Source organism: Silene latifolia, chromosome 10, assembly GCF_048544455.1.
Source record: "Silene latifolia isolate original U9 population chromosome 10, ASM4854445v1, whole genome shotgun sequence".
Classification (NCBI taxonomy): Eukaryota; Viridiplantae; Streptophyta; class Magnoliopsida; order Caryophyllales; family Caryophyllaceae; genus Silene; species Silene latifolia.
This window is the reverse complement of record NC_133535.1, coordinates 132,320,007-132,330,908: the sequence shown is the minus strand read 5'-3', so window position 1 is coordinate 132,330,908 and position 10,902 is coordinate 132,320,007. Positions and strand designations below refer to the sequence as shown.

Here is a 10,902-nt window from a genome sequence, read left to right as displayed (position 1 = left end):
AATGATGCGGCAATTGTAGGTAAACGACCTTAAGCACTTGTCTAAATTGTGTATTATGTATATGCGATCTGTTATTAATCAATATTATGAGCTGATGTTTTGGCCAATTACTGAGACAGATACCAGATGATCAGTGAAGCTCCAGCTTTGAAGAGAGACAGACTGCGTTTTAGGTCGATTTTCATTTTCAGAGAGTCTCGAAAGCGATCTAGCAACAGCTGCTAATGCCTGCAGTGGGCTGGTTTCATTAACTTAATTGCAGCTGTTGTATTTGCCGTGTAAGAAATCTAAAACGATACCAGAACTGATGTATTCAAATTCTAAGTTCTGGCTTTCTGCAAGTATTTATGCTGGAGGTTTCCAAAATAAAATCCAAAGTGAAATAAATACGAGTGTTTATGATGGAGTTTTTTGTTAGGAAATTAGCGCCAATCTCCCACGCGCAACGGAAACAATCAATCGACAAGTAAACCGTAAAAGTAAATAAATGTAAGCAATAATAAGATGAGACAGTATTTAGGGTCAAATCCAGGGCAAAACCTTCCTAACCGGAAGTAAAACCCACTAGTCAAATAGACTAGAATCCACTATAATAATATAGTACCAGTACAACGTAACCGTCCCGAATTAATACCAATTCGAAACCCACAATAATATAAGATAACAACCTCTAGACCTCCGGTAATATTTTTTTTTTTTTAGGGGAAAACCCGAAGGTCTCATTCTATTAATAACTGATCAAACGTAGCAGCAGTTTTCGCAGTCGGTGGTAAACCATCCTCCCACACAACTCTACCAATCGTACGTGGAATACAATGAGCTAACGCGTGTGCAACACAGTTATTAACCCGACTAACATGTAACCAACAAACAGAATGAAAATTCGAACTAAAAGACACAATATCATCGATAATCTGTGCGAAAATACTTCTTCCATCGCTATGCTTCCGGATTGCTTCTATGACTTGTAAGCAATCGCTCTCCACCTCTACCTTTTGGATTCCTCTTCGAGCAGCTTCCTCCAGACCGTCCAGAACAGCAACCGCCTCAGCTATATGCGCTTCCCAGACCTGATTCCGAGCAATGGACACACCCCATAGCACTTCCCCTCGCCCTCCACGGCAAACAATTCCCGTATCCACCCAGTCTCCATCCTTAATTCCCGCGTCAACATTGATTTTGACATACCCATCCGTCGCAGGTCGCCACCCTTCACCCTCCTCTCTCTCATGCCGAGAGGCACCCCCATTGCTCCTCCTTCCCACGGCCTGCCCATCAACTTCCCCAACTTCCTCCCTAATCACATCCCGCACCCTACTCACCACCACACCCGGTTCTACCTCCACATTGTCAAAAATGACTTTGTTTCGATGCTCCCAAATAGCCCAGCAACCCACCATGAACTTAACACACTCCTCCCGGCACAAATCATTCCAACAAGCCTCCACCCATTTTCGTATATCCGCCCCTCCTATCTCCGTAACATCGCCCATCTCCAACTCCTCCCAGACCCACATAGCCACCCCACAATCCCTGAAAAGATGTAAGCTAGACTCAAGGTTAGAATGACATAAAGGACACAAAGAGTACTCACCTCCTATTCGGGCTGCAATGTTAGCTCGTGTTGCCAAAGCTTCACTACACATTTGCCAGAAGAAGAGCTTCACGCGGGGCCACACCGAGACTTTCTAGAGCCGATTCCAGAGCCATTTATCGCTTGCCCAATTCGATCCACCCTTCATATCTCCAACTTCCCCAACGAGCATTTTATAAGCGCTTCGAACCGTGTAATTCCCGTCCTTCTCGCGTCCCCAGTACCACGTATCCCTCGGCCTATTCGAACTTATGCGGATGTTACGAACCCGTTCCCGCTCAAAAGGAAGAATATGGAGCTCCAATTTCGTCTCATCCCAATCCCTTCCACTCGCGATCAATAAATCAGCCACCAACATTCCTTCATTCCCTTGCGCACAAGGCGAGATGATGCGGCCTGTTTGGGTACCCGGGATCCAAGCTTGTCCCCAAACTTTAGTATCATACCCATCACCAATGCGCCGTCGCATGCCAGCCTCAAGGACGATTCGTGCTTCAAAGATACTCCTCCATGTGTAGCTCGGATTATGACCCAGGGATGCCGTCATGAAATCACTATTAGGAAAATACTTAGCTTGCATTAACCGAGACCATAGACTTGTGGAGTTAGTGACCAGCCGCCAAGCTTGTTTTCCTAAGAGGGCGAGATTAAACATGCGAAAATCACGAAACCCTAGCCCCCCCCAACTCCCTTCGGCCGAGCCAACTTTTTCCAGGCCACCCAACATATCCCTCGCTTGTTCTCATCATGACCCCAATAGAACTTCGATACGATCGACCGTAACTCATCACAAAAATTCGCAGGAATTTTAAACACACTCATCACATAGGTAGGGAGTGAATTGGCAACAGCCTTTATGAGAATCTCCTTACCAGCCCTAGACAAGATTTTCCCGCGCCATCCTTGTAATTTCTTACAAAGTTTATCACGAATAATATCCGTAATTACTTTTTTTGATCGACCTATCACCGTGGGTAACCCCAAATAGCGAGCCTGTTCCTCCACTTCGACTACCCCCAACCTTTCGGCCACCATGCTCCTACGCCCTCTATCAACTCCTTTAGACCTCTGGTAATATTAGTCAATGTCACTAATATCACCCCTAGAGTAACCTCCTAAATTATTGTATTATAACACCCGTTATACTGCCTCTCACCCTCAAACCCGACTTGCTATTTTCTACCTAGCTAAGTCACCTTGCTTGATTACATTTTGTTGTGAGATGAGATACCTTTACAAAGGATTTGACATCCTTTATATAGCCATGTAAAAGTGACGTTACAACTACCCATCATAAATCACTTTACGTTACAAACACATGAATTAAAAACAAATTCATATGTTTTTCACCTTTTTTTTAATGTTAACAAATGAATTAATATTCATTTAACTTACACAATGTTACATATACTTCATTAATACATGTAACACTTACCATTAAGTCTTGTGTTGGATGTTACTCAACATTTTTCTGTTTTTGGAACTGCTATATCACAAGATAGTCCTGTCAAAATCCTTTCCATTTACTCCATCCTCATTACCAGACATCGATTAATGGCCATGTATCTGAATCCGTCTCTCAAATAAATACGAGTGTTTATGCTCGAGTTTTTCTATTAACGATCATGACTTCATGTGAGAACAAATTAGAAGACTTAGGGAGTGTTTGTATTGAGGGATTTGGAGGGAAAGGAAGGGGAGAAAATTGGAATAATGAGAAATCCATTGTTTGGTTACCCAAATGAGAGTAGAGGTATTTGGAGGGGAGAGAAATTGGATCCCTCCATTTTCCTCCGGCAAATTATTTTCCCACCAACATAGGCAAGATTTGGAAGGAAAATCACCTCCCCCATTCTCCCTCCCCTTCCCTTCCCTTCCCTCCTTCCCCCTCCCCTCCCTTTCCCTCCTTTTTTTCCTATCCAAACAAGACCTTAGATTCATCCCAAACACCGATTTTCCCCTTAATTTTCGCATAATTTTGTTAAATTAGACGTTTAGTTTTTTTCTCTAATCAAATTTTCCTGATTGATAGGTAACTAGGGTATGTCCCGTGCAAATGCACGGCATTTTAAGTTTTGGCATCTATAAAGTAAAATAAAATATAAAAGTTCCATAATTATATTTAACGTTAAGACATTGCTAAAGGAATTACTGCCGTTGTAACTTATAATGTGGAGAATTCAAATAATGATAACTCAGGAGTAATAGGAACAATAAAAGTTTAGAAAATTCATATTCTTCACACATTTATTTTCGGGGATGTAGCAAATTACCCCCCATAACTTATGAACTATGAGCAAATCAACCCCCTAAATTTCACTTATAGCGAATTAGCCTCATAACTTTCCAAAAATGTGCAATTAAGCTCAAACTCAAGTTTTTTACCATATTTTTAACTAAAAGCTATTGTTTTCTATTATAAAAACTACTATAAATATATTTATTAAATAATTAAATAGAATATTTACATATTCAACGAAAAATGCGAATCAATTTTAGTATAAACAAAAATTTGGTCATGTAACTTTTCATTGTAACATCATTAACAATTTTCATATTATGAACATTTTTCACCAAAATAACATGTTTTTTAATAAGCAAGAATTTTAGGATTAAAATCTAATCAATAATTTTGATTTTCAATAATGGTAAAATATTTAATTAGCAAATTTTATTCTTAAAAATAAGATATGTCGTTAATTGCACATTAATAGAAACTTATGGGGTTGATTTGCTACATTTATAAGTTAAGGGGCTTGATCGCACATAGTATCAAACTTATGGGGATGATTTGCTATATTTCCCCATTTATTTTTGCAACGAAACAAAAAAATACGAACAAATTATAATTTTAAAGAGGGCATACAAATATTTAAGGTGGTCGAAAGTTCGAATCTTTAATCATGAACAATAACGATCTTGAAACATACAACTTTCTTAAAACAAAAGGTATTGAATTTTTCAATCGAGCAAATAGAACTCTAGAAACGCAATATATTTAATTAGGATTATAATCGTTATTTTTTTTTTTTTGAAAGTGGTTATAATCGTTATTATGTGATAAAGTTAAATCTTTTCAACGCCGTAATTAATATTCCAATTGAACGTATTTCATCTTCTCGGTTTGTGGGGAAATTGTAAAAGACACGGTTGTTTTCAATGAGTAAAAAAAAAGAGAAAATTTGATAGTATAATAAAAATGAATAGAAAAGAAAATGTTATTTGAGGTAGTTTTAAAATAGGGAAAGAAACATTATTTAAGATTGTCAATTTATAGCCCATTTGTCAATGTAATTAGAGTATCCAAAAAAGCCGTATTAAGAGGATATTTTATTTAGGCGGGAAAACTAAGAGAATTGTATTCTCTTAGTAGTAAAATAAAAAGGGGGATGGAGAGGATTTGTATGCATGTCCTAAAAAATGAGTTAGAATCCTCTCCATTTTGCATCCATATCCTAAATAGTAGACCTCGCAAAATAAACGTAAACTCGAAAAACTAATCAAAAATATATGAGTTGATAACCGACCGGACACCTGCTATAAGTGACTTGAATAGTATCTCAAACCCGACTCAATTTGAATCGAACCAAATCTGAACCGACTTCAATAATAACCGAATGATACCCAAACCTGAACACATCCGATAGAAAGTAAACTGATATACCTGAATCATAAACATTTCGTTTCTCCTAAAAACACTCATATATTAGTGTTTTTCCATTAATTCAATATTTAACTATGAACTATTATATTCAATTTGAAAAGCATAGGTAAGCTAATTTTTTGACCTTTTACGCAATAAAATTATGACCCGAAATTCAAGTGAATTGATATTGACTCGTCCTGAACTCCACCCGACTCAAAATAACACAAACCTATTAAAGTGGCTAACCGAAATGGAGTCGATCTATATCAAACTGAAAACGAAACTAAGGTCAAATCGATAATCGAACTAATTTAAACCGATTCGAAGCCTGAATGACCCGTTTGAGAGATTTTTATAGTATTCCTCGTTTACCTTATCAACAACTTCCACCATTGAATCATCCCAAAATAATATTCAAATCGTTGTAAGAAAATCAGACGGAAATGGAGAGAAGGATCTAAATTCTAAAGTAATACAAAAAACACAAATTCTTGTTTGTGACGGCACATATCCGTCACTCTTGAGTGACGGATACCATTTTACCTCACAAAGTACCCACTTTTTCTCTCTCTGCAACACTATTCATGTGGTCCCCTTTCTCCACTAACCCATTTTAACTCACAAAATATCCGCCACAAATGGTAACCCGTCACAAGGGAGACCAATTGTACAAAAAAATACTTTTCAAAGTTGCCATTATTGAGACAACGGTCATAATTGAGAATGGCTGTTTATGGGACGATTTGACGTAAATCATGTGGTAGAACATGCATATGAACTTCCAATCTTTTTCCTTACAAATTATGAGCATGCATTCCCAACAACTTTGTCCCTAGCTTACTTCAGCTGTAATTCCCAAGTGTGTCACACCATACGGTCCACGTTTTAATCAATGCCTTCGAATAAAACAAAACGATGAGAAATTTCCGAAACTATAGCTAAAATTCATTGGAGAGCTCTTAACACTAAAACAAGGCATTCACCAAAATAAATGAGATTAAAGAACAAATATATATAGTATCCCTATTCCATTATGATCGTCGTCCTATCGATAATTTTAGAGAGAGGGGAGAGGAAGAAGATACACATCAAAGAATAATTACATTGAACAAAAGGAAGAAAAAGCAATTTTTCAATCCAAAAACATAAAGATTTGATTTTTTGCACAAGAATTATAGAGACATGCCTACAAGACTAGGCGGCACTTCCGTTGGGAAGGTTTCCCAAATTTCCGAAGCATTTGGCATGCTTAGGCCTCCATTCAGTCCTACCACGAACAACTTCGGCCCCATCCTCAAGGCGGAGCAAGTGCTGACATTCGACGATGCCGGAGTCCATGAGTCCACCAACACTGGTCCCAGAGACGGATGTGAGTGATTGAACCACACTGTCCCTTCCACACTCCCTACGATACTCCAAAGTCATGCTTGAGAGCTCGTGGGTCTCCAGGATTGAGTGCGGAGCGCTCTACACCACAAGCAAAACATGGCAATATACGAATCAATATTACGATTGCAGTAACACCATCATATCAAAGCAAGGGTGATACTCTTCAAACAGAAGAAGAAGAAGAAAAGAGAACCAAGTATGCAAACTAATTACTGGAACCATGGGATTAGAAAATTGGTTGCCAGACGACTTCAAGATCGGGTTATTATGGTTTTAGCGGTTGCAGTAACCGTTTTTGAGGTGGTATTGGCCGGATACATAGTGCCATGATTAAGATCAGGCGGCAATGACCAATCCAGAGATCAAATAGGCAATATTTAATAGAGTAACATGTTAATATGTTACTCCGTATATAATTACATAATTACAGCCAGTCCAACAATATAAAGCGATTTTCGAAGGGCATGAATGTTCTAGAGAGAGACGATTGTTTAAGCACACTAATACCAATTAAAACACCCAATATTGAAACATGAGTAAAGCTGGACAATAGCCAGCTTGAACAAGCAGATAAAGTAATACAAAAAGTGCAAGAAACTGTGTGATTGGAATTGTATGTAAATATAAAATGTTATCATCAGCAGAAACAGGCCGGCCCGCATTACACTAAACAAATTATTAAGACAGAAGGATGGGATAACTCTTCAAGACACAACCAAGAACGGATAACTGAATTGCCTCTATTTTACTGAATAATACTCAGATGAAGATGATTCAATGAAACGGAGGATGAACTACGAAGATAGAATTATTACCTCCAGAATCCAACCAATGTACTTGACATTGTTGACATGCTGATTCACATCCAAATCACTCCATCTAGGCTGTAGAGACAAAACCGACTCCAGTCAATAAAAATTCCAAAGGAAAAGAAGTATCAAGTGATGAAAAACGGTACACACGCCATTTTTTGCCACAAAAAGGAAGATTTGGTGATGGCACGTTACTTACAGTTAGACCTTTGCGGATATGTTCAGCTGTGTTGTCGTCGAGTTTGGCAAGCTTCCTCCCATCTTCATCAATAACAGGAGGAGTGTCCACAAAGTGTGGACCAATTTCAGCACGCACTTCATCTGGCATCTTTGACAATCTCCTCGTGAGCTTATTCATCATCACCCATACACTGCAAGGTAAAATATCGGGATAAGATTTCAGAAGCCCGTGACTTAGATTTACAAAGAAATGGGGAAAGATATAGAGTTGCATGAATCTAGAAAGAGTTTCTGACCTCGAGGCTCTAGTCAGAATTTCTCCTGTATTGAAGTCACGAATAAGCCAATCACGACGCATTCCATTTTTCCCGGATGAACTAACCCAAGTATCTACTTGAACAACGTCTCCCCTAGAGAACATAAGAAAGGTAAACCCGTCAATCAAAACATCTAACTTTAATGGTTCCACTATTTATTCAGCAAATTTCTTAACAGTTAACCAGGCACCAATATTTTAATAGGTTTGCTTTCTCCACAACAGCATTTCCAGGATGAATAGAGCCTTCTAGTTCTGTTAGAAATCTCGGAGAGATTGTTTCTAAATGACCATAAATATAGTTGTTTCGAGATCAGCTCTACAGTTCAAAAAGCACATCTAGTTTAATGAGCCACTTCGACGTAGTCCATCAGGAAAGCCAAAAGATAACGAGGCTTTGGCTCTGTTGGAAGTTTGGAAATGGAGATACAGTTTTACTTTTTCAACCTTGACAAAATCACGAGAAGTTTTTAAAAGACAAGTTACGAGATATCTTCAAAAACTCTGAAAAAAATCAACGAACTTAAAAGCAGCAACTAGATGATTTTACATAGTTAAGCACTCACTCTATCTAGTTTTAATTGAACAGTCCATTCAACTCACAAATCTATTCGCCAAGCGTAAAGAGTAATGAACATGTGACAAATGCATAATAACATTTAACCACAAAGATGTCATCAGAAATAGACATTACTACCCGTCGAAAGAGAGATTAAATTGACAATTGCAGTCCACTAGCACAACTAGTCTTGTGAGGTTGTGGCACTAGTAACCCCCTCTAATATCCATGTACATGAATCAAAAGTTTGGCCCTTACCAAGTTGGATAGCGATCGACAAGAACTTGCATTCGAGTAACCACCCAAATTAGATTTTTTTTGCACATTTCAGGGGTTGAACCAAAGCCATCCCCTAAAAGCCCTGCTGTTTTAACATGATTGAGAGCCGTTTCCTGCAAGAATACATCTCGCATTAAATAATGTCAAAACCTCACGAGTTTCTAAAACAAGTGAGACTATGAACCACCAAGTATTCCACAAAGAGCATCACACACTACCTGTAAATGATTCATTAACGTCTCTATAGACGCTGTACGATCCGCCCCTATCTCATAGGACCGAATTGAGAAATTTTGTCTGAAAACAAACCCATCTTGAACAATCCTCCCAATACCAAACGTGTCAACAAGTGAGTCCGAACGCTTAGGTTTCCAATCAAGCATCATCCATTGCTTCTCAGCAGCCAAAAAAATAGTAGTGATAGCAGCAAGAAGCATACTCCAATCAGGCAATTGGTTAATGAAGGTCCTAGGGGCATGAGATCCCGAGTAATAGCTCTCCTCACTCTTCTTCATTCCGCCGTCCATAGACGAAAGACCAATCGATGACGTCCCATTGATCTTAGGAGGAGCTTGTGCATTGGTTTTCACTTTCAAACCCTTAGTTTTGATGCCCGTGGCATCGGGTTTCGGGACCCCAAGCTTATTCGAGGAGGGTTTCGAACCCGAGTCAGGAGGTAAAGCCGCAGCAGGAAAAAAGGCAGCAGTTGCAGCTGTGGCAACCATGGTTAACACTAACTCACAATACCCAACAACAGATCAACCCAAATTGATAGATTCCTTAACAATGTCAATGTCAACAATTGCAAACAGAAATTAATGTCAGGATTTTCACTGTATATTCTCAGGAAGTGACATTATATGAACCTGAACCTGAACCAAACAGAAACAATAAAACATCATCAAATCATTAAATATACTCAGAAATTTATATCATCCAAATTAATTGAAGCAGAAAAAAACAAGGGACCACAAAACTAAGGAAGACCCAGAAAACCCATAACATTATTGACATAAATTTGCTAATTTACAACAAATTCTCACAACAACAAAAAAAAAATCGAACTTTTTAATCAAGGGTTTCAAATAGATGAAATAATTGAAATTATATAAATAAAGTTTACAAATTTAGCACAAAAAACCTAAAAGATCATAACTTTATGAAGAACCCAATTCAGATCTGAACTCAAACATACCAACAATGATAAACAATTACTGAAATGAATCAGTTTACAACATTGCATAAGAAAATTGATCATCATTGTCATAATATATCAATAAAATAGGTAAAATAACCTAAAAAATAAGATCAAATGCCCAAAAATTAAAGGGAATAAAGGGTAAAGGAGAGAAAATGGAACCTGGGTTCTCTGGAAAAACACAGAGAAAGAAAAAAAGGAGAAAAAAACAGGTCAAAAAACAATATGTTTCGTTTGAGTTACTTAAAATATGTTTTTGACCCGTTTTTTGGTATTTTGGGTTTTTGTTTTTTGATTGATTTAAATTTAAATTGGAGTTTGTTGTATTTATTTATGAAAAATTTGGAATAATCAATCAAATAATGTAATATTTGGATAGTCCGAAAGTTTGAATCTTTTATGTTGTTTGGATGATGGAAGGAGAGGAGAGAAAGAAAGAGAATGGGTGGAGGCAAGTGAGAGAGGAATCCAGGATGATTGTTCTTTATAGAGTTCCACCTGGATTGTGTCACCTTCCTCCTGCCTCCTTTTTCTTAAAGGTTTCCTCTTTCCAACTTGACCATCTTGTAGGTCCTTTGTTAATTAGATCGGGTACGGGTTAGATCAGGTCGAGTTCAGTTAATTTAAGGGATGGGGTTTGGAGTTGACCCGCGGAGAGGTTTATGAGGTGCATGTACGGCCGTATGGGTGTGTTACATTCGAATCTTATAAACTTATGTGGATTAGTCACGTCGGTTGTGGCATTCGTTTGTTTATCATAAAATAATTAGGTAAATAAATGACCGAAAAGGAGTATTTGGGAAGAATTCTATGGAAATTTAATGTGTTTGAGTTGGTTTTAAATTGTAAGATTATGAATTATTGTATGGGGTTATTGGATCATTTTAATTATACTTGTAATATTTTTTATGAGATTTGTAATTTTTATT

General features: G+C 37.8%; 2 protein-coding genes across 2 annotated transcripts; both read right to left on the bottom strand.

The window, feature by feature from the left end:
• Window positions 1-719: 719 nt before the first annotated feature.
• On the bottom strand, window positions 720-1,710 carry LOC141608245 (uncharacterized). Its single transcript, XM_074427609.1, has 2 exons — window positions 1,643-1,710; window positions 720-1,533 (listed from the first exon to the last, which is right to left on the bottom strand). Exons 1-2 carry the CDS (start codon window positions 1,708-1,710, stop codon window positions 720-722), a joined length of 882 nt encoding a protein of 293 aa, XP_074283710.1.
• A 4,508-nt stretch (window positions 1,711-6,218) lies between these two features.
• Window positions 6,219-10,478, bottom strand: LOC141605966 (palmitoyl-acyl carrier protein thioesterase, chloroplastic). The gene is made up of 7 exons (XM_074424907.1): window positions 10,136-10,478; window positions 8,994-9,647; window positions 8,755-8,888; window positions 7,918-8,031; window positions 7,641-7,812; window positions 7,445-7,513; window positions 6,219-6,707 (listed from the first exon to the last, which is right to left on the bottom strand). Exons 2-7 carry the CDS (start codon window positions 9,498-9,500, stop codon window positions 6,435-6,437), a joined length of 1,269 nt encoding a protein of 422 aa, XP_074281008.1. The 5' UTR covers window positions 9,501-9,647; window positions 10,136-10,478; the 3' UTR covers window positions 6,219-6,434.
• Between the last annotated feature and the right edge of the window lie 424 nt (window positions 10,479-10,902).

Bases quoted from the DNA above. Each gene is read 5' to 3' on its own strand.
- LOC141608245 (XM_074427609.1), bottom strand. From the start codon at position 1,710: ATGGCTCTGGAATCGGCTCTAGAAAGTCTCGGTGTGGCCCCGCGTGAA. The intron at 1,534-1,642 runs GTAGTGAAGCTT...ACATCTTTTCAG, and splicing joins GCTCTTCTTCTGGCAAATGT to GGATTGTGGGGTGGCTATGT.
- LOC141605966 (XM_074424907.1), bottom strand. From the start codon at position 9,500: ATGGTTGCCACAGCTGCAACTGCTGCCTTTTTTCCTGCTGCGGCTTTA. The intron at 8,889-8,993 runs GTAGTGTGTGAT...GTATTCTTGCAG, and splicing joins CGTTAATGAATCATTTACAG to GAAACGGCTCTCAATCATGT. The intron at 8,032-8,754 runs GTAAGGGCCAAA...TATGTTCTCTAG, and splicing joins GTCGATCGCTATCCAACTTG to GGGAGACGTTGTTCAAGTAG.